At 37.1% G+C, this 19,600-nt stretch overlaps 1 protein-coding gene across 2 annotated transcripts in view; it reads right to left on the bottom strand.

The window, feature by feature from the left end:
• TAF1B (TATA-box binding protein associated factor, RNA polymerase I subunit B) overlaps positions 1-19,600 on the bottom strand; it is a 68,764-nt gene that overhangs the window by 16,208 nt on the left and 32,956 nt on the right. For both annotated transcript variants that reach the window (XM_081797224.1, XM_081797225.1), the window contains 3 exons: positions 2,519-2,666; positions 662-839; positions 40-86 (listed from right to left, as the gene is read on the bottom strand). In XM_081797224.1, the coding sequence (XP_081653350.1) occupies positions 40-86; positions 662-839; positions 2,519-2,666 (373 nt within the window). The remainder of the gene's footprint in view (positions 1-39; positions 87-661; positions 840-2,518; positions 2,667-19,600) is intronic.

Genomic DNA, 19,600 nt, shown 5'->3' on the forward strand with positions numbered 1-19,600 from the left:
GCCCATGACTTTGAATTTGAATGATAAAAAATTAAGTACCTTCTTTGTTCTTTTCATTGTATTTCTCAGCAATATTAGACAAAGTCCTGGAAAAACCAAAAAGCAAGTCAATTTTTTGGAAGTCACTTATTTGAAGACAGTTAAATTTTGAATTCTTCTGAAAGAAAAGTATAGAATAGTACTTGAAACTGATGCTAACTTTTAATGGAGAAGCAATCACTATACATACTGCCATTGTTTGTTGGCATTTGGGAGGAGTGACACTTTAAGTTTCATTTACTTTCCACAATAATCTTTGAAGTCACATAGTGCCAGGAGCCTAAAGGCATACAGAAAGATGCCTTTAGGCAACTGCTACAAGATTCTTTAGGATTTGTGTATGACGATTTAAAGTTGGGAATCAGTGAAGCAATGAGAACATGAGTATGTACTTAAAAAATAGGAATAAAACATGAGACAAACAACTTACTAAGGTAGAATTAACTCTCTGACACTAGCTGAGTCAAAATTCATGTAAGAAGTAATTGTTGCTACCAGTCAGTGTTCTACAACTGAGAGGCTCTATTTTCTCTTGAGATAATATAAGGATTCCTTTACTCTGAATAATTAGGTAAAAACAAAACAGTGTAATTTTTTCCTCATAAAACTGACATACACTTACCATTCTAAATTGTCATCCAATAAAAAGAGCAGTTTCAATACTACTACAATGACAGCGACAGCTTGCACATCATATTTAACTGTTTTTGCCATTTTAGCTATGGGATCAAATGTCAGAAAATCCACTTCTCCTATTCCAGTCATTTTTACCACTTGGCAGGTTAAATCATTCATTTCATCTGTTGAAGAACAAAAACAGTAAAATGTGAATTAAATTCTGTGCCTAACTAGACCATACTAATGTGTACCTCTGTAAGATAAGCTTTATCATCTTAAAACATGGTACTATGCTAGAACCGAGGGACACACATTTTCTGAATAAAATAAACCAAAAAATGATATCTGTATAGAAACACTAATGGTAGAATCCTGGCAAGGTCTCTCTTTTCCTGTTTGGACTTCCTAAAACATCTACTATGTGTAGGACACATTCTGGTACCTGACACACAGTTACACGCTAGTTTTCTATCATTTCATACAACTCTCTTGTCTGTGTTTCTACAACAATTTGCACTTGCTTGAAACGAAATCTCCTGTAAGACCAAGAGCTTCTCTAGGAATGTACACTAACTCGCTGGCTGGCACCCTGGCTAGCACACTAGAAGCCTCCGTGTATATTAAACTTGATGTACTGCTTTCCTAAAGAAATTATATGGTCAGCTTGGCCTCCATCTATTAGTCAAGGCTGAATAATGTGGCACTTGGAACCAGAAAGCCTAGCTAGGGCCTACATATTTAGGCTTTCCAATCATTAGCTTTGTGACTCTGCGTTAGTCACTTAACCTCAGTTTCTTCATTTGTAAAATGGGTTGTGGGATGAAATAAGATAGTGAATATACTTTGAAAACTCTAAATTACTAAGCGAATTTCTTTACTCACTAATCTAAGTACCCAAGATGCACAATATTCTATTTTAATTAATCGTAAGTGAACAGCTAGTATTTATAAAAGCATAATAAATTGTACTGAATTAAGTTGCATTTCCTACATGCATTCAGTCACCATGTCCTGTGGACTCTATTCCCACTCTCCATCCAATAGCAAGCACAGGAACCAGACACTTGCCAGGAGCCAGCCTGTGTCAGTTACATTTTGGTAACCCCTTGTGTTCCTTCTATTTCCTACTACTAGATTTGTGTGTGTGTATATGTATATATGTGTGTGTATATATATGTTATTACATATTTATGTTTATCATTGGAATTACACTATACATATATATACAGTTTTGTATATTGCTTTCTTCATTAACATATACATTTTCCTTCCCTATTAAAAATATATCCAATCACATTTTTTATATTGCTAAAGCAATAGGCTAACCACACCATGTTTGTATTTCTCTTAAGAATATGAGTCCTGAATTTCTCACATTTCTAGTTTTGCAAGAAATTCAGGAATGGGTTCCATTGGCAGATTCCATTGGGTTACCTGCGTTTTGGTATATTGTGAACAAGGTCTAGTGAGACTCTCTTCACATTCTGTGTTTCATTGCCTTAAAGAGTTCACTGTGATCCTACAAATGACCAAGCACTGCCTTTTTTTCAGAAGGGGGCATCCAGCTCATTAATAACACATATTGAAACATTTTTTACTTTAATTGCACTCAGCAAACTTACTGTAAAAACCAAGCATATCCCTCACATCAAAACAGAATTCTTTATTTCTGAACAATGTCCTTTTAACCTTTTTAAGTAGCCTGAAATATTTTAAGAAAGGATTCTGAAATTAAGCTTCATGTTACGATGGACCCTGTCAGGTGGCTCTAACTGTCTGTGATCTAAGAGGAATTCTATATTTTGCTCATTGTGATTTTACAATTCTATAAAAGTTCCCTCACCACATACACTACACTTACCAGGGAGATTGACTTCCATCAAGTATTTCATACACAAGATGTTTGGATGAAGATAGCAGTCTTCAGTTATGTCTGGAAAACGTGGCAAATCTAAGAATTTGGCAATTTCAATCATTTTTTTATAGATATCCTCATAGGCAGGCCAAGACTGAAATAAAAAATAAGCAAGGTAGCAATTTTTGCAACATAAATTATTTTAAAAATATTTTCTGATTTTAAAAGTAGTATGTATTTACTGAATGAAATTTGGAATGTGGAAAAAAGCATTAAGGGGAAAACCACCCATAAATCCCTAATATCCTAACTTAGCAGGTTAAAACAGTGGTAATGCTAAATTAAGAAGCCACTAAAATTCCATTTGGCTCATAAAACTCTTACTGGCCTTCCCCATGATAGAGGGAAATCATTACTTTTTGCAGTCGCAGAAGCACCGAGGGGAAGGGACAAAGCTGTGACCCAAACTGGAGTTCCAGAGCCGTCACGACTGCTACCGCCACCTTCCCTCTCATACTCCCTCACCACACCCTCCCATTCACCTCCAAGCTCATGGCTAACAAATTTACCTCCCTGTTTCACAACATTCACAGGCTTCTATGTGGGAGCTAACACCAGGATTTAAGTCTAATAGTTGAAAATACACAATTCAACTTCATATTCTCCCATATAATCGCATGTAAAATTTTATAGAATCCAGGAAAATCTACCATTAATAAATGTATTCTGTTCACGATCACCCCTGTAGTTTATCTGGTATGCTATTTTTATTTTTGCAATTTATAAACATCCTTGAAATTAATACTACATATAATTTTCCTCATTTCCTCATCCATTCACATAAACCTAATAAATTTAGAGTCTACTCTATGCAAAGTACTTTGGGAAATGTAAAGACAAATAAAACAATGCCTTCAAGGAGTTTATAACCTAGAAAGGGAGATAAGGTATGCAAAAATATAGTACAAAATAGAAAGTTATCAAGTACCTCAAGTAAGATTTTTTTTTTTTTTTTACCAAAGCTTATGGAATTTCGGAAAAACTAACATTTCTCATATGGTAGGACCCTATTAAAATTGGGCCTGAAGACAAACATTTTGGCCACCTGTTTGGCCGTACTAAAGCTGAGCGTGTGTACATTCTGTGGCAAAGCAATTCTACCCCCTAGCTACATATCCCCAACAGAAATGTGCATGATGTCCACGGAAAGACATGTACTAGAACGTTCTTAACAACACTCTTTGTAAAAGTCCCAAGCTGGAAACTACCCAAACGCCATTAACGATAAGTAAATTTTGATATAGCCTCATAATGGAACACTACATGGCAAGGAAATGAATGCTCGGCCTGCAACGACACGAATGAATCTTCAAAACATCACGTTGGAAGAAGCCAGATGCAAAAGAGAATGATCCCAGGTATATAAAGTACAAAGCCCAGCAACTCAGCACCAAGCTTCTATAGAGTGAGTAGTGACCACTTGGGAGTGAGGGAAGTAATGGGGGGAAGTAATGACGGGAGTGGGCACCAGGGTGGAGCTTCAGGGGTGCTAGTAATGTTGTTCCTCCCTCTAGCGACTGGTTCAGGTTGTGAAAATTCATCAAGCTATGTACATTTGTGATATGTTCACTTTTCTGTATGTCTAGTTTACCTCAAAAAGTGGCAAGAAAGATAACACCAGTTAAACCATTGCGTGTAATAGAAATACTTCATACATCACTCTCTAGAAGAAATAATCTAACTGGCATATTCAGAGTTGGAAACACCCTTAGAAGTTTATGGTCCAACTTTACAAAATCCCTAGCAGGCAGATGTCTGGTCCTTCTTAAAAATCTCCAGGGATAGGAACTCAATACCTTCCCCGAAGGTAGTCAATTCTATTTTTAATGGGTTTAGTCATTAGAAAGGTCTTCTGTATTCTAAGTAAAAATTTTCCCAATTTGAGCTAATAATCAATTAAAATCCCCCCAGGTGCTTGTGAAAGTATTGCTGTTAAATCATGTCTTGCCCATCTTCTAAATGTGTGAGTGTGTTTGGGAGCCAACTAAAGGAATGAATATTTCTCTGTTAAATTTTACTTTGGTAAATTCAGCTCATATGCAATTGTAAAGCACAAGGAAATGCTTTATTAATGGTGCAGGGATATGCTTATAGAAGATAATCATACTGTTAATTTCTAGAAATTATAACCATGCTTGATTTTACTTTGCCTGAAGCTACAATCTCGTTTGTATTATATTTATTTTGAGTTTTATTAGAAAAAAAGGCCTTTGGGGGGCGCCTGGGTGGCTTAGGCGTCTGCCTTTGGCTCAGGTCATGATCCCGGAGTCCAGGGATCGAGCCCTGAGTCCGGCTCCCTGCTCAGCGGTGAGCCTGTTTCTCCCTCTCCCACTCCCCCTGTTTGTATTCCCTCTCTCGCTGTCTCTCTGTCAAATAAATAAATAAAATCTTAAAAAAAAAAAAAAGTCCTTTGGTTTATGCTGTATTATTAACATATGATTAACCTGAGCTGAAGACTACAAAGTAAATTTCTGTCAATCCAAAGCAGCAGTGTTGCCTTTTAAGTTTTTTTTTTAATGTGGAGACAGAGTGATTCTACTTGTACACTAAAGTACTATAAATTGTATTCTAATCTGTTAATTTAAAAGTGAAAAAAGGAAAACAAATTCTCAGTGACCTTTGGGAAGAACTAGTCTTTTTTCTTCATAAAATTAATTCATTTAGAACACTGGGATGGAGTGGTAAGCAAATGGGCTTCATTTTGCACAAGATTTGAAGCATCTTTTCAAGTTAAAATAATTTCAGCATTACTGACAAGATTCATGGCAACTCTAATCTTTTCAAATAATGCAGGTAGGAGATGTAATTAAGCACTTTTATCTGCAAACAAAATAAACACTAGAGCAGTGAATGCTCCCCTTAGAAAAATAATCATCTCAAAAAACCAATTTAATGTATGATAAATTCATGACTAGTAATTGTAAGGTCCTTAAAGGAAAAGGAATCTGGCAAACTACAAAGATTTAATATATTTTCAAATGTCCACACTAAAAGCTGGTATGTCAAACTAAATATCTTGTGACAAACAGGCTACCATTCTTTCACGTATGATCTGAGGATAAAATAATTATTAATTATTAATAATGCAAGTCTATAGATTTATATTACAGTTTATAATAGATTGTAGATTCTCTTAGTTTCAAGTCAGTATGGTAGACTTCACTTTTAAATTTTTCATTTATTTTTAAACAGACTTTTCCTTTTTGAATAACACTGAAAACCTTTTTTTTTTAAAGGTGGCTACAGGGTTTTCAAGATCATTCTACTTATTTTTTACCAATCTCCTATAATTGTTATACATATAAGTTGTTTCCAATTTTTATACTACTATAAATAATGCCATGATGAATGTATTCTAGCAACACTTAAATTTGATTATAAAAATAATACATGATCATTACAGAAAATTTATGAAATATAAAATACTATAATAAAGACAATAAAAATTGCTCATAACTTAGAGAAGGCGACTGTTAGCATGTTGGAGGACTTTTAGCCCTTTGGGGCATATCCACATTTATAACATTGGGATTTCAATTCAACAGCCTCTTTGACACCTCCACTGGGAATATCTTTCCACTATGTCAAAAGTACATGTTCCAAACTGAGTTTTTCATCTCCCATACCCCTGAATTTTATCCCTCCATCAGGGTTCCTCACCCTGTCACAAAAACCAAACATTTAGGAATCATCCTTGGCAGCTCCATTTCCCTGCACACTACATGAATACGGACTGTTTTCCTCAAAGCTGGGTCTGGAATGCTGCTATTTCTCATCACATCTACAACTACTATCCTACTCTAAGCCTCCATCACCCCAGACTGGATTCCCAACCAAACAGTATCCCTATATCTGCTTTTGCCACTTTTAGCTACCACCAAGAGTGATATTTCAAAATGCACATCTGGTATGTCACTCCTCTACTAAAATCTAATAGTTTACCCTGCTCTTAGGCTAAGCTCCCATCTGTCTGAGAACCACTGTACAAACTGAATTAGATGTACATGGCTTTGTCTCCTATTTTCACCTAACATTACATTTTGTGAGTATTTTCTAATGTCAGGAGATAGCCTTTGAAAACATCATTTTGAGTGACTGGAAAATATTCCCCTCTATGAACCCATCACTTCCTTATTATTGGACATCCATGTTAGATACACACTACATGCATACATATTAAGCAGTTATTAAAAAGCATTTTCATAGGCTGTTCTATGACTTAGGAAAATTTTCATAGTACAATTCTGAGTTTAAAAAAGCAAGAGAGAAATTTGTATATAGTCTTCAGGCCTAATTTTGCAAATATGTTTATGTACATTAAATAAGACAATCAAAAATACCAAATGTTAAATGTTAATGGCATCCATGAGAAATTGGATTGTGGGTGATTTTTATTTTCTTCTTTATACATTTCATTGTTTCCTACATTTCTTTTAATCACTCTGAATATTTTTCTTTTTTTTTAAAGATTTTATTTATTTATTTGACAGAGAGAGACACAGCGAGAGACGGAACACAAGCAGGGGGAGTAGAAGAGGGAGAAGCAGGCTTCCCGCTGAGCAGAGAACCCGATGCGGGGCTCGATCCCAGGACCCTGGGACCATGACCTGAGCCGAAGGCAGACGCTTAACGACTGAGCCACCCAGGCGCCCCTGAATATATTTCTTTCATAAGAAAAAAAAAATAAGTATTCGAAAACGTATTACAGTGGGCTAAAAAATTACACATAGAATCACCATATGATACAGCAATTGTGCTTCTGTGTAGATGCCCAAAAGAACTGAAAGAAGGGACTCTAACAGATATTTGTACACTAAGGTTCAGAGCAGCATCATTCATTATAGCCAAAGGTGAAAACAACCCAAATGCCCATGGATGAATAAACAAAATGTAGTATATAAATACAGTGGGATATTATTTAGCCTTAAGAAGAAATTTTCATTTCTGACACACACTACACAACACGGATAAACCTTAAAGACATTATCCTGTGTGAAATAAGTCTGACATAAAAAGAAAAATACTGTATTGTTTTACTTACACGAAGTACTAGAATAGTCAGGTTCACAGAGACAGGAAGTAGAATGACGGACCTCAGGGGCTGGGGGTCTAGGGGGCAGGGTGCAGTGGGGAGCTGGGATTTCATGGGGACAGTTTCAGTTTGTGAAGATGAAAAAGGTCTGGAGATGGACGGCGGTGGTGGTGGTCGCACAACAATGTGAATGTACTTAATTCCGCTGAACTGCACACTTAAAAATGGCTTAAATGGTAAGTTTTATGTTATGTATATTTTGCCACAATTCTTAAAAAGTACAAAAGAAGAACCTAAATAACATCTGACAAAAAAAATCAACATATAGAAAATCTACTACAAACATTCAAAATCTATAACTACTTGCTAATATCTACTTTTATCTTCTATAAAATACCTTAACAAAAGAACCCTACATAGGGGAGATGGAGTTTATGAAACTGTAATTATTAGATATCTAACACTAAAGTATGGGTCTGCCTTCCCAGAAGACAAAATATACTGAGCAAAGAAGAAAATATAGTATCTGCAGAATCTCTTGCTCCAGGTCTCTTTAGGCAGAAATGATTACTCAGTGGTTCTAGTACAATACCGAAAGGGATTGTCTTCTTAGCGCCGCAAATGAGGGAAGAGTCAGAACTGAACGTGACCACTGCGCGCCATTCCTGTCCCAGAGGATGTCATCAAAAGGACCAGAATGCTACCCTTTGCTCCCAACAACACTTGAAGCGGTGGCCCAATTGTCCCTACACGGCTTGGCTATGGACTAACCTCCCTATACATCTGCTCCCATTCCAACTAAGACAGGCTAGTTTGCGGGGCAGCAGAGTACCTAACCTCAGGCAGGAGACTAGCAGCACTGTTCCATGGCACTCTTCTACAGAGTAAGACCACAGTGGAACATTTTTTGTTCCCGTCCTGTTGTCCTCAGCCCACGAATTTTGATAGGATTCTAAAACATGGGTAACTATCATATAATAATTACCGTAAACATTTAATGGCTGTGTTACTAAAGTCTTATTTTGACTCAGAAAATGCATTCATGTATAGAACACACCCAAGGAAAGGGTCTCACCGAAGCTGCTGGTATTCGTACTGTATTTTCATTTGGTGTGTGGAATCTCTGGTGTATTCAAGTGGAATAAGAGGACTGCCAGAATCCTGTTTAAAACTTTGCAGGTGTAGCACAGTATAATGACATTTTGTTTGATACTGGCCCTTTGGTTATCTAACTAGTCTAATTCTAGCTGGAATCTTTTGTGCAACGAGATGGGATAATAACAAAAGAAAGAAAGAGGCAGAGAGATAAGACTAGTCTGTACCGCACAAAGCACCACCTTTATCAGAATCATTGCAAGACAGTTGTTAAAAATGCATATTCCTAGATCCCACTCCAGACTTAATGAATCAATCTTTGGCATCCAGTCAAAGAATCTGTGCTTTACACAAGCTCTCCAGGATATTCTTATGCACGCACCCAAGAAATAATAAAATAAAATGCAATGGCTTCCCATCCTCATTTTTCCTGTAGCCTAGAAGAGAGCCTCAGATGGCTTTATTCCACAAGCTTGAAAAGAGAAGTGCACCCACATATCCGAGTGATGGTTAGGATATTGTGGGAGGAGAGGAACAAAAGAAAACATCAGTTGGTTTCTATTCATGCTGTCTGGCAGTGGTGACTCTGGAAGGAGGAGTGGGAGTGAGGGAAACTGAGAACACCTGTTCTTATTACAAGCACCTCAATTCCCTCTGGTAGATTTAAACCTGCCACATTATTATTCTAACAAAGGTTGCGCAAACAATCTGAAACGCGGCATATGGCCTACAGAGTAAGACCGCGAACAAAGCTAGAGTGAAGTTGGAAGACTCAAAGACCTTCACTTGGAGGTGCTCAAGGAGTGACTGACAGCTCTGGGGCAGTCTTTTTCCTCCTTCAACCGACAGGGACCTAGTTTCACAAAGGGTGTAAGATTGCTCCGAGGCAGGATGAATCATCTTGGCAAAGTGCCACTCAGTGGGTTTGGCCGAACCAGCATTACATCTTTTCTTTTTACTCATTCAGAGAGAAGATCAGAATGTTGCTGATCAACATTCAAAATACTGGAGATGTACTTCAAAACGAATTTCCAGTTTCCTTCTTATCCCTTCTTGCTGAGTCTAGTGAGGGATGACAAAATGCCTAATTCTTGAGAGGATTTAGAAACACTGTCAAGGAGCACAGTGAATAATATGTATATGACATGTTCTCTGTGTAGAAACTGGTCTGTGGCTTTAACATATCTAAAAATAAAGAAAATCAATACTGAAAAGATATATGTACCCTACTGTCTGTAAGTCCTCAGCAGATTAAGCAGTATCTATAACAGAGACACAAGTGTGTCTAGGCCCAGCTTTGGTCGAGCTGCAATCTGATTACTTGGGACTCTGCATAGAGATGGTTCCTGAAAGAGACTATATTTTTAGCTTATTCCACCAGATGAACTGAAAGATTTTTTGCTAGAAGTTTAAACGATGCTTTGAATCAGCACCATACTCCAGAAACTTAAGTCAAAAATAAAGCAGAAGAAGAGGCAGAGGCAGAAGAAGAGGCAGAGGCAGAAAAAAGAGGTTATCTTTAAATTAAATAAGTAAATAAGATGAAGAGCCTATCCACCTGGAGTTGGGAATCATAACTCAGAAAAAGGAGATGGTGTGAAACACTAAAACTTAACTCGCACTAAACCTTAACCTCTTCTCCTGAGCTTTGCTCTTCAGGGAGGGTAATGGCAGGAAAACTCAAGTCTTTATGGCCTGCTTGGAAAAAGAAAACAAACCACATCAATACTCCGTATTCTGTATTCCATTCCCCTCGGTTTTAAGTGAGTTCTGTCAGGTTTGTTGTCATCGGGACAGAGGGGCCCACTTAAATACTAACAGAACAACTTAATGGAAAAAAAAGAGGTCACCCAGGATAAAGGTTTAAGGGTCTTTAAAGCTCTTTTTGGGAGTGGTGGTTTGTTTTTAAGGTGTGCTCAACTTTCTAGAATAACAAAAACAAAACAAAACCAAACACAGAAGAAAAACAGTCCCCAGCAGCCCACACACAAAACACTCCACCAGCATTATCTCCACCGCCATCTCCTAGAACAATTGCACCTTTTGTCATTTCTGGTGGAGGTACAGCTGCTGAAGAAGCCAAGACTTACTGGAGAAAGCGAAGACATGGAAGGAGGGAAGAAAATGCTTCCTTTGTTAACAAAAAGCTATTTCCATTGAAAAGTTTCAACATACTATGGAACAGTGAATGCACTTTTGTGAGCAAAGGCAAAGCATACAATGAAGAAAAGCTGCCTGTCAATTAAATAAACAGTCATTTGAAGACATCCCAAACCTTCCCCCCTTTTCTTGAAAAAAGGAGGGGACAGGAGAGAGGGAATGTGAACTATCACTAGACATGGCCGAAGATGTGTCTAAAAGGTATGGCAAATATGATACATAGGGCTTCTGGAGTGAGACAAATTCATTTAATTACAATAGTAAGAAATCACAAGGTTAATATGTTTTTTAAAAGACCACAAGGCTATAATAAATTCTTGTAGCATGCATTAAAAACGAAGTGCTTGGGAAAGCATTTTATTGAATTTCACAAATATTCCAGTGAGTTTATTTTCCTTCATGAAGCAATGCCTTGAGACAGGTAAGGACAAGCTGGAGTTTCTGTTACACAACAGCAGGCTCTGGTGATAAACCTGATTACAATACCCTGTCAGAGGTGAACTTCCTGCTTAGCTATTAAAAAAAAAAAAAGAGTACGGTGCCTCACCCTTATTCTTATAATTGTTTTGAAGCAAAGATTCAGCTGAGAAAAAGTTAATGCTACATGCACCTGTTAGTCCAAACTTAAAACAAGACTTTCTTGGGGCGCCTGGGTGGCTCAGTCGTTAAGCGTCTGCCTTCGGCTCAGGTCATGATCCCAGGGTCCTGGGATTGAGCCCTGCATCGGGCTCCCTGCTCGGCGGAAAGCCTGCTTCTCCCTCTCCCACTCCCCCTGCTTGTGTTCCCTCTCTCACGTGTCTCTCTCTGTCAAATAAATAAATAAAATCTTTAAAAAAAAAACAAGACTTTCTTATTACAAAGGAAAATTAGTAAGAAATAAAAGTAATGTCAGAAGTAATGACAAAGCATGTACTATATTGTTTATGGAGGAAGGATAAAATGATTTCCACATGTATCATGATTCACAAAACAGTTCACTTTGCATTTTTTGTTTGCTGGAGTTATCTTAATGGTTGCAAATCTACCATGTAGTAACATAAAATACTTTATGTTCAAAGTCTAATCTGGAAGTTTGTGGTGAACACATTATGTGAAATATGGTCTTGGTCCTGGGGATGAGATTATTTTAGAAATACGTTGTCAACTTGCACAAAGACAAACCTTATGAACAAACACAAATTTATGAAATGATAACAAATGAGGACTTGCCAACTAAATAGGGAATTGCAATTTGTTTTGGGCCCAGGATGAGAGCTGGGGAAAACCTATTGGAGTCCTCCTTCTTAAGATTTGTCTGTTGTCCAAATATTCTGATTGTGGCACACCTCTGTTCAAACTTCACATATCTGTACTAACGGAGATTAAAAGCTATTATCCAGGAAAGCAGATGACCCCCAAGTAATTTCTATTTGATTTTGGAAGGGTTATGTGATTATTTTTGCCACAGATTGACTTTTGTCATTACCCAGTTTTCTTTTGGCTAGTGTAAAACCTAGGTCCTATCTCTCTTCTCCTGGGAAGTGGAGGAGAGGGGAGACCCAGGTTGGGTGTGCTGGGTCCTGGGGGTACTGGCCGAGGATCAAACTAAATTACAGATAATCCACATGAAATCACCAGTTTCACATAGCAAATATGAAGTGTGATTTTCCCAAAAGAAGTATCCTCAACATAGCCTACCACATGTGTTTTCTGACCAGAGTAATTCATTATTGGTTTTAGTATACTGGCGAACAGTACAAATTAACTGATGAGATTATTTATCTCACACACTGGTTTTCTTGAGTGTTACTGACACACCCATAACTCACATTTTCAATGTCCTTGCTTACACATTGAAGTTATGTCCCTTATACACTCAAAAATATTAGTAGAATGCTTTATTTTTTCCATCAAATGCCACTATTTAATGGCCTCCTCCTATTTTATGTAATAAATACATCTGAAAGTTTCCTACTTGGGTGGAAAAAAGCCCCCAGTAGATCAATTTGAAATCTCCTGAAAATGAATTATTTAAACTTATTGTTTTTTAGCTATTTCAAATAATTTAATCAATAAACACAGACTGAATCCTTACCATGTATACAGAATTATATTAGGTCTTATGGATAAAAAAACAGAAGCATTAAATGTGGTTCAAAGAGTAGTTGGGGATGTAGGACATAGGCAAACAAACCCACGCACCACATATTGTCTTTTACTCCTGTTTTAGAAATTCTATTTGGACAACATCCTCTAGTTGCCTTTAAAATCTTGACAAATACAAGAGAATACATGTAACATACCTGTAATCTTGAAGCATGATAATAAAACGAACAGCCATGAATCTACTACCGAACTTAAGAACTAGAACATTACCAACACTGCTGCATTGACCAGTACACCCATTCCCTACCCTTCCCTCTGCCTCTCCTCCCCTTCGAGGTATAACTAGTATCCTGAATTTTGCTCATCACAAACTTACTTTTTAAAAAATACTATCATACACACAAACATACCTAAATAAATAGTTTACCTTCTTTTTGAACTGAATACAAATACATCATAATGTGTGTAGTTTTGTGAATCTTGCCTTTTACACTCAATAGAATGTCTTTTAGATTCATTCACGTTGCTTATGGCTATAGCTGTTTAATATACCAGAGTCTGACTGTCCCATTTTATCCATTTTCCTGTTGACAGACATTTAGATGGTTTCTAGTTTTGTTTGCTTTGCTTTTTTCATTACCTAGCTGCCTTCTTTAGCCTTTTATCACCAAGTACAAAACTCCATCAATAAAGAACTAGTTAAGTAAACTGTGGCGCATTGTATAGTGCAGCTCTTAGAAAACTAAAGAGTTAACTAAATTGTAGTTATATAAGAGAATATCTCTATTCTTAGAAAATATACACTAAAATATTTAGGGGTAATGGGCCATGATAGATGTAAGTTACCCTCAATGATTCAGAAACAGAATTGCACAGATAGACCAATAGACAGTGAGAACAGCACAAATGATAAAACAAATGGAATAAAATGTTAACAGCAGTTGATCTGGGTTAAGGATATATGGGTGTCCTTTGTACTATTTTTACTTTTGTAACTTTTCTGTAAATCTAAAATTATTCCAAAATGAAAAGTTTATTTCAAAAAGATACTCCAAGATATAAGCAGAAAAGGCAAAGTGCAATGGTTATTTTTACCAAGACATAATCTCATATTATTTTTATGTTTATACTTTCTACCAAAATCTCTAGAAGAAATCACTCCCCTATATTACCCCTGTCCCCTCACTCAAGATTAACTTAAAATAGTCAACAAAAGATATTATCACTAGGGCAAGTATTTTGTGTAAACAAAAGCCCATAACCATGACCTTCCAATAATATGGTCCAGCCAGGGGAAAATTTTTAAGCAAAGATCAGACTAGTGATAACATTCATTAATAGATATAATTTAAAAAAAAAAAAATCCAAGAATGAATGAGCAGTGAGATACTTTAGGCATTCAAGAAATAATTTTTTTTAGGTAAAACTTCCCTAAAAAAAAATTTGAATATTGAGTCTTACTTCTAAATGTCTAAAAATTAGGATCTGGCATGCTTCCATTTCTGCCTGTCAAGGATTAAATACGATGGAAACTGACTTCCCACCATAAACACAGAAGTGGAAAAATCCATGAAATAACAGTTTCAGGCAGTAGACAGCAGTTTCAGGCAATGGACAACATAGGACTATAATCCCTGAAAGAAGAGAAATAAATGGCCTAGTTTACTGCCTGGAGGCAGTTTCCAGGCTGCAGTGCAGGGACCCAGGGAGTGAAATGGAGCGTTGTGGTCTTGCCAAGTTGAGGAGACAGAGATTGGAGCTCCTGAAAGCTGAGGGGGCTACACTTTGCAGGCAGAGTACCAGCAAGGATAAAACCATACACAGAGAGAACTCTGGAGATCTGCAAAGAGGTCCTCTCAAGTCTTTGGCTCAGTACTGATTCATGCTGTGTAAGGAAAAACCTAAGGCCAAGGGGAAAAATAACATCACTGGATTCTTTCCCAATGAATCCAAAAAATTCCCAGAGCTCATACAAGGCACCAGCTGCAGTGGAAAGACTGCATAACACTGGGGGCACTAGATAGAGCCTTCTGAGGGAACATGCCATAGTAGCAAGGATAAGTTAGAATAAAGGCCCTGGACCAGCAATGAAAAAGCTTAAAACCAAGCTTCTACAGGATCAAACTGATCTCCATACTACCTAATTATACACCAGAACAAAAATCCAGTATTCAACAACATAAAATTCACAATGTCTGTATCCAATCAAAAATTACCAGGCATGAAGAGAAGCAGGAAAATTTGACACATAATCAAGAGATAAACCAATCAATAGAAACATATCAGCAATAACAGAGACAATAGAATATAGTAGACAAGAACCTTAAAACATCTGTTATAAATATGGTCAATATGCTCAAGAATGTAAAAGAAAACAAACATAATGAGGGAAATGGAAAAAATAAAACTAAAATGAAACTTCTAGAAATGAAAAGCACAGGATGTGAAATGAGAAACACACTTATTGGGTTTAACAGCAGATTAGACATTCAAAAAGTAAAAATCAGTGAAACTGAAGACATGACTACAGAGACTGTCCAAAACAAAACATACTGAAAAAGAAGATATAAAAAACAAACAAAAAACCCCGAAGCCTTAGTGAGCTGTGGGCACTATCAAATGGTGTAACATGTAACTGGTATCCCAGAAAAAAAATCAAGGGGAGGACAGAAAAAAATATTTGAAGAAATAATGAATGAAAAATTTCCAAATTTGATGAAAACTGTACATCCACAGATCTGAGGTCAATGAACCCCAAGCAGAAGAAACATAAAGAAAACCATGCCAAGGCACATCGCAATCCAACTGATGAAAAACAGTGATAAAAAGAAATTTTTTAAAAGCAGCTGGAGGAAAAAAGACACATTTCATAGAGAATAGAAAAGATAAGACTGACAGAATAGAAAAGATAAGAATCAGAAATCAGGCAGGCCTATATCAGACAAGCCCACAGCTAACAGCATACTCAATGATGAAAAGCTAAAAACTTTTCCTCTAAGATCAGGAACAAGACAAGGATGCCTACTCTCGCCACTTTTATTCCAGATAGTATTAGAAGTCCTAGCTAGAACAATTAGGCAGGAAAAAGAAATAAAATGCATCAAATCAGAAAGGAAGAAGTAAAACTGTCTCTATTTGCAGATGACATGGTATTACATATAGAAAACCCTAAAGACTCCACCAAAAAACTAGTAGAACTAGGAAAGAAATTCAGGAAATTGCAGGATACAAAATCAATATATGAAAATCAGTGGTGTTTCTATACACTAACAGAAAACTATCAGAAAGAGGAATTAAGAAAACAATCCCATTTACAATTGCATCAAAAAGAATAAGGGGCACCTGGGTGGCTCAGTCGGTTAAGTGTCTGCCTTCAGCTCAGATTGTGATCCCAGGGTCCTGCTCCAAGGGGAGCCTACTTCTCCCTCTCCACCCCGCTTGTGCCCTCTCTCACTCTCACTCTCTCAAATAAATAAATAAAATCTTAAAAAAAAAAAAAGAATAAAATACCTAGGAATAAATTTAACAAAGGAGGCAAAAATCTGCACACTGAAAACTATAAAACACCAATAAAAGAAATTGAAGACACAAGTAAATGGAAAGATATTCTGTGCATGTGGATCAGAAGGATTACTACTATTAAAATGTCCATATTATCCAAAGCAATCTACAGATTCAATGCAATTCCTATCAAAATTCCAATAGCATTCTTCACGGAAATAGAAAAAAATCCCTAAAATTTGTGTGGAATCATACAAGACCCCAAATAGGCAAAAACAATCTTAAGAAAGAAGAACAAAGGGGTGCCTGGGTGGCTCAGTCATTGAGCATTTGCCTTCGGCTCAGGTCATGATCCCAGGGTCCTGGGATCAAGCCCCACATTGGGCTCCCTGCTCTGAGGGAAGCCTGCTTCTCCCTCTCCCACTTCCCCCTGCTTGTGTTCCCTCTCTCGCTGTCTCTCTCTCTGTCAAATAAATAAAATCTTTAAAAAAAAAGAAAGAAAGAAAGAAGAACAAAGCTGAGGGCATCACACTTTCTGATTTCAAGCTATGTAACAAAGCTATAGTAATCAAAACAGTATGGTATTGGCATAAAAACAGACACATAGATCAAAGAAACAGAATAGAGAGACCAGAAATAAATCCATGCATTTATGGTGAATTAATTTACAACAAAGGAGCTAAGAATATACTTGGGGAAAGGACAGTGTCTTCAATAAATTGTGCCGGGAAAAGTGGACATCCACAGGCGAAAGTATGAAATTGGACCACTACTTAACACCATATACAAAAATCAACTCAAAATGGATTAAGGACTTAAATTTAAGACCTGAAACCATAAAACCATAAAACTCCTACAAGAGTTGGATAACCTAAGTGTCCACCCACAGATGAATGGATAGAGAAGGTATGAGACACACACACACACACACACACAATGTAACATTATTCAGCTGCAAGAAAGGAAATCTTGCCATTTGTGACAACATGGATGGAGCTTGAAAGCATTAAGCTAAATGGATAATCTAGAGAAAGACAAATACTTCATGGTATCACTTATATGTCGAATCTTAAGAAACAAAAACAAAAACCCTGCCAAACTCAGAAACAATGAGTAGAAAAGTGCTTGCTAGGGGCTGGGGATTGGCAGAACCGGAAGAGGTCGGTAAAAGGGTACAAACATTCAGCTATAAGTAAGGTCTGAGGATCCAATGTAAAACATGGTGACTATAGTTGATAACATTGTATTATATAATTGAAATCTGCTAGGAAGGTAGAATTTAAATGACTTCATACACACACACAAAAAGACAACTATTTGAGGTGATGGACGTGTTAGTTAACTCAATGGGGGAATCCCTTCACGAGCTACCCACAGAGCAAATCACCATGACGTACACTTTAAATATCTTACCATTTTGTCCATTACACTTCAATAAAGCTGGGGGGAAAAGAAAGAAAGAAACCAGGCAGGCCTATAGAAAATGAAACATCTTTAAAGTGCTAAAAGAAATTAAGTACAAACCCAGATTTCTGTACTAGTGAAAATGTCTTTTCAAAAACGAGGGCAAGGGGTGCCTGGGTGGCTCAGTAGGTTAAGCGTCTGCCTACGGTTCAGGTCGTGATCCCAAGGTGCTGAGATGGAGCCCCATGTCCAGCTCCCTGCTCAGCGGGAAGTCTGCTTCTCCCTCTCCCTCTGCCCCTCTCCCCCACTCATGCTCGCGCTCTTGCTCTCTCAAATAAATAAAAAATCTTAAAAAAAAAAAATGAGAGCAAATAAAGACTTTTTTAGACCAAGAAAAGAATTCACTGCCAACAGATCTGTACTCTAAGAAATGTTAAAGGACTTTTTTAGACAAGAAGAGTGCCAGAAATAGCAAATATGTAGGTAAATATAAAATCATTTTACCCATTTTAATTTTTTAAAAAGATAAATGAATTTTTAAAGCAAAAATAATCCAATGCATTGTGAAAATTATAACAGATAAAAGTAAAATGTTTGAGGAGCACCTGGGTGGCTCAGTCGGTTAAGCGTCCGACTCTTGATTTTGGCTCAGGTCATGGTCTCAGGGTTGTGAGAGGGAGCCCAGCGTCCGTGCCATGCTCAGTGGGGAGTCTGCTTGGGATTCTCTCTCTCCCTTTCCCTCTGCCCCTCCCCCCTCGAGCTCTCTCTCTGTCTTTCTCTCTCAAATAAAAAACAAATAAATCGTAAAAAAAAAGTAAAATGTTTGGGGCGCCTGGGTGGCTCAGCCGTTAAGCGTCTGCCTTCGGCTCAGGTCGTGATCCCAGAGTCCTGGGATCGAGCCCCGCATCGGGCTCCCTGCTCCGCGGGAAGCCTGCTTCTCCCTCTCCCACTCCCCCTGCTTGTGTTCCCTCTCTCGCTGTGTCTCTCTCTGTCAAATAAATAAATAAAAATCTTTAAAAAAAAAGTAAAATGTTTGACACTAGAAGATGGGAGCAGGGAAATGAAAGTATATTGTTGAAAGGGTCCTACATTATACATGTATTGGTATACTAGTACTTGAGGTAGACTGTGGTAAGTTAAAGATGAATGTTATAAACTCCAGAGCAATCTCACAAAAAAATCCAGAGGTATAGTTAATATATCAGTAATGGAGATAAAATAGAATCATTAAAAAAAAGTCAATTCAAAAGAAGGTGGGAAAAGAAGAAAAACAGAATAAAGACTAGATGAAACCAGTAACAGCAGGATTTATAATTACATTAGATGTCAATGGTCAGACATATAATTCTAAGGCAGAGAATATCAGCATATTCTCTACTGCATAAATAAAAAAAAATCAAGACAACTACAAACTGTCTACCAGGAAGCCACTTTAAATATAAAGACACAGGTTAAAAATAAAAGATTTCCAAAAGGTATATTAGGCAAACTTTTTTTTTTAAATTAACATTGAACAAGGTCAATACGAGAACAAATATTACTGGAGTGGAGAAAAGGACATTACATAGTAAGAAGAGTCAGTTCATCAAGAAGACAAAATATCCTAATTATTATGCACCTAAGCTCCAAAATACTTGAAGCAAAAACCGATAGAACGTGAAAGAAAGAGTTGTAATCCTAGGACATTGGAGATTTCAACACACCTCTCTCAGTAACTGATAGGATGAGTAAAAATTAGTATTTGAATGGTT

The sequence above is a fragment of the Leptonychotes weddellii genome, chromosome 10, assembly GCF_054177405.1.
Source record: "Leptonychotes weddellii isolate Sample4059 chromosome 10, ASM5417740v2, whole genome shotgun sequence".
In the NCBI taxonomy this organism is placed as follows: domain Eukaryota; kingdom Metazoa; phylum Chordata; class Mammalia; order Carnivora; family Phocidae; genus Leptonychotes; species Leptonychotes weddellii.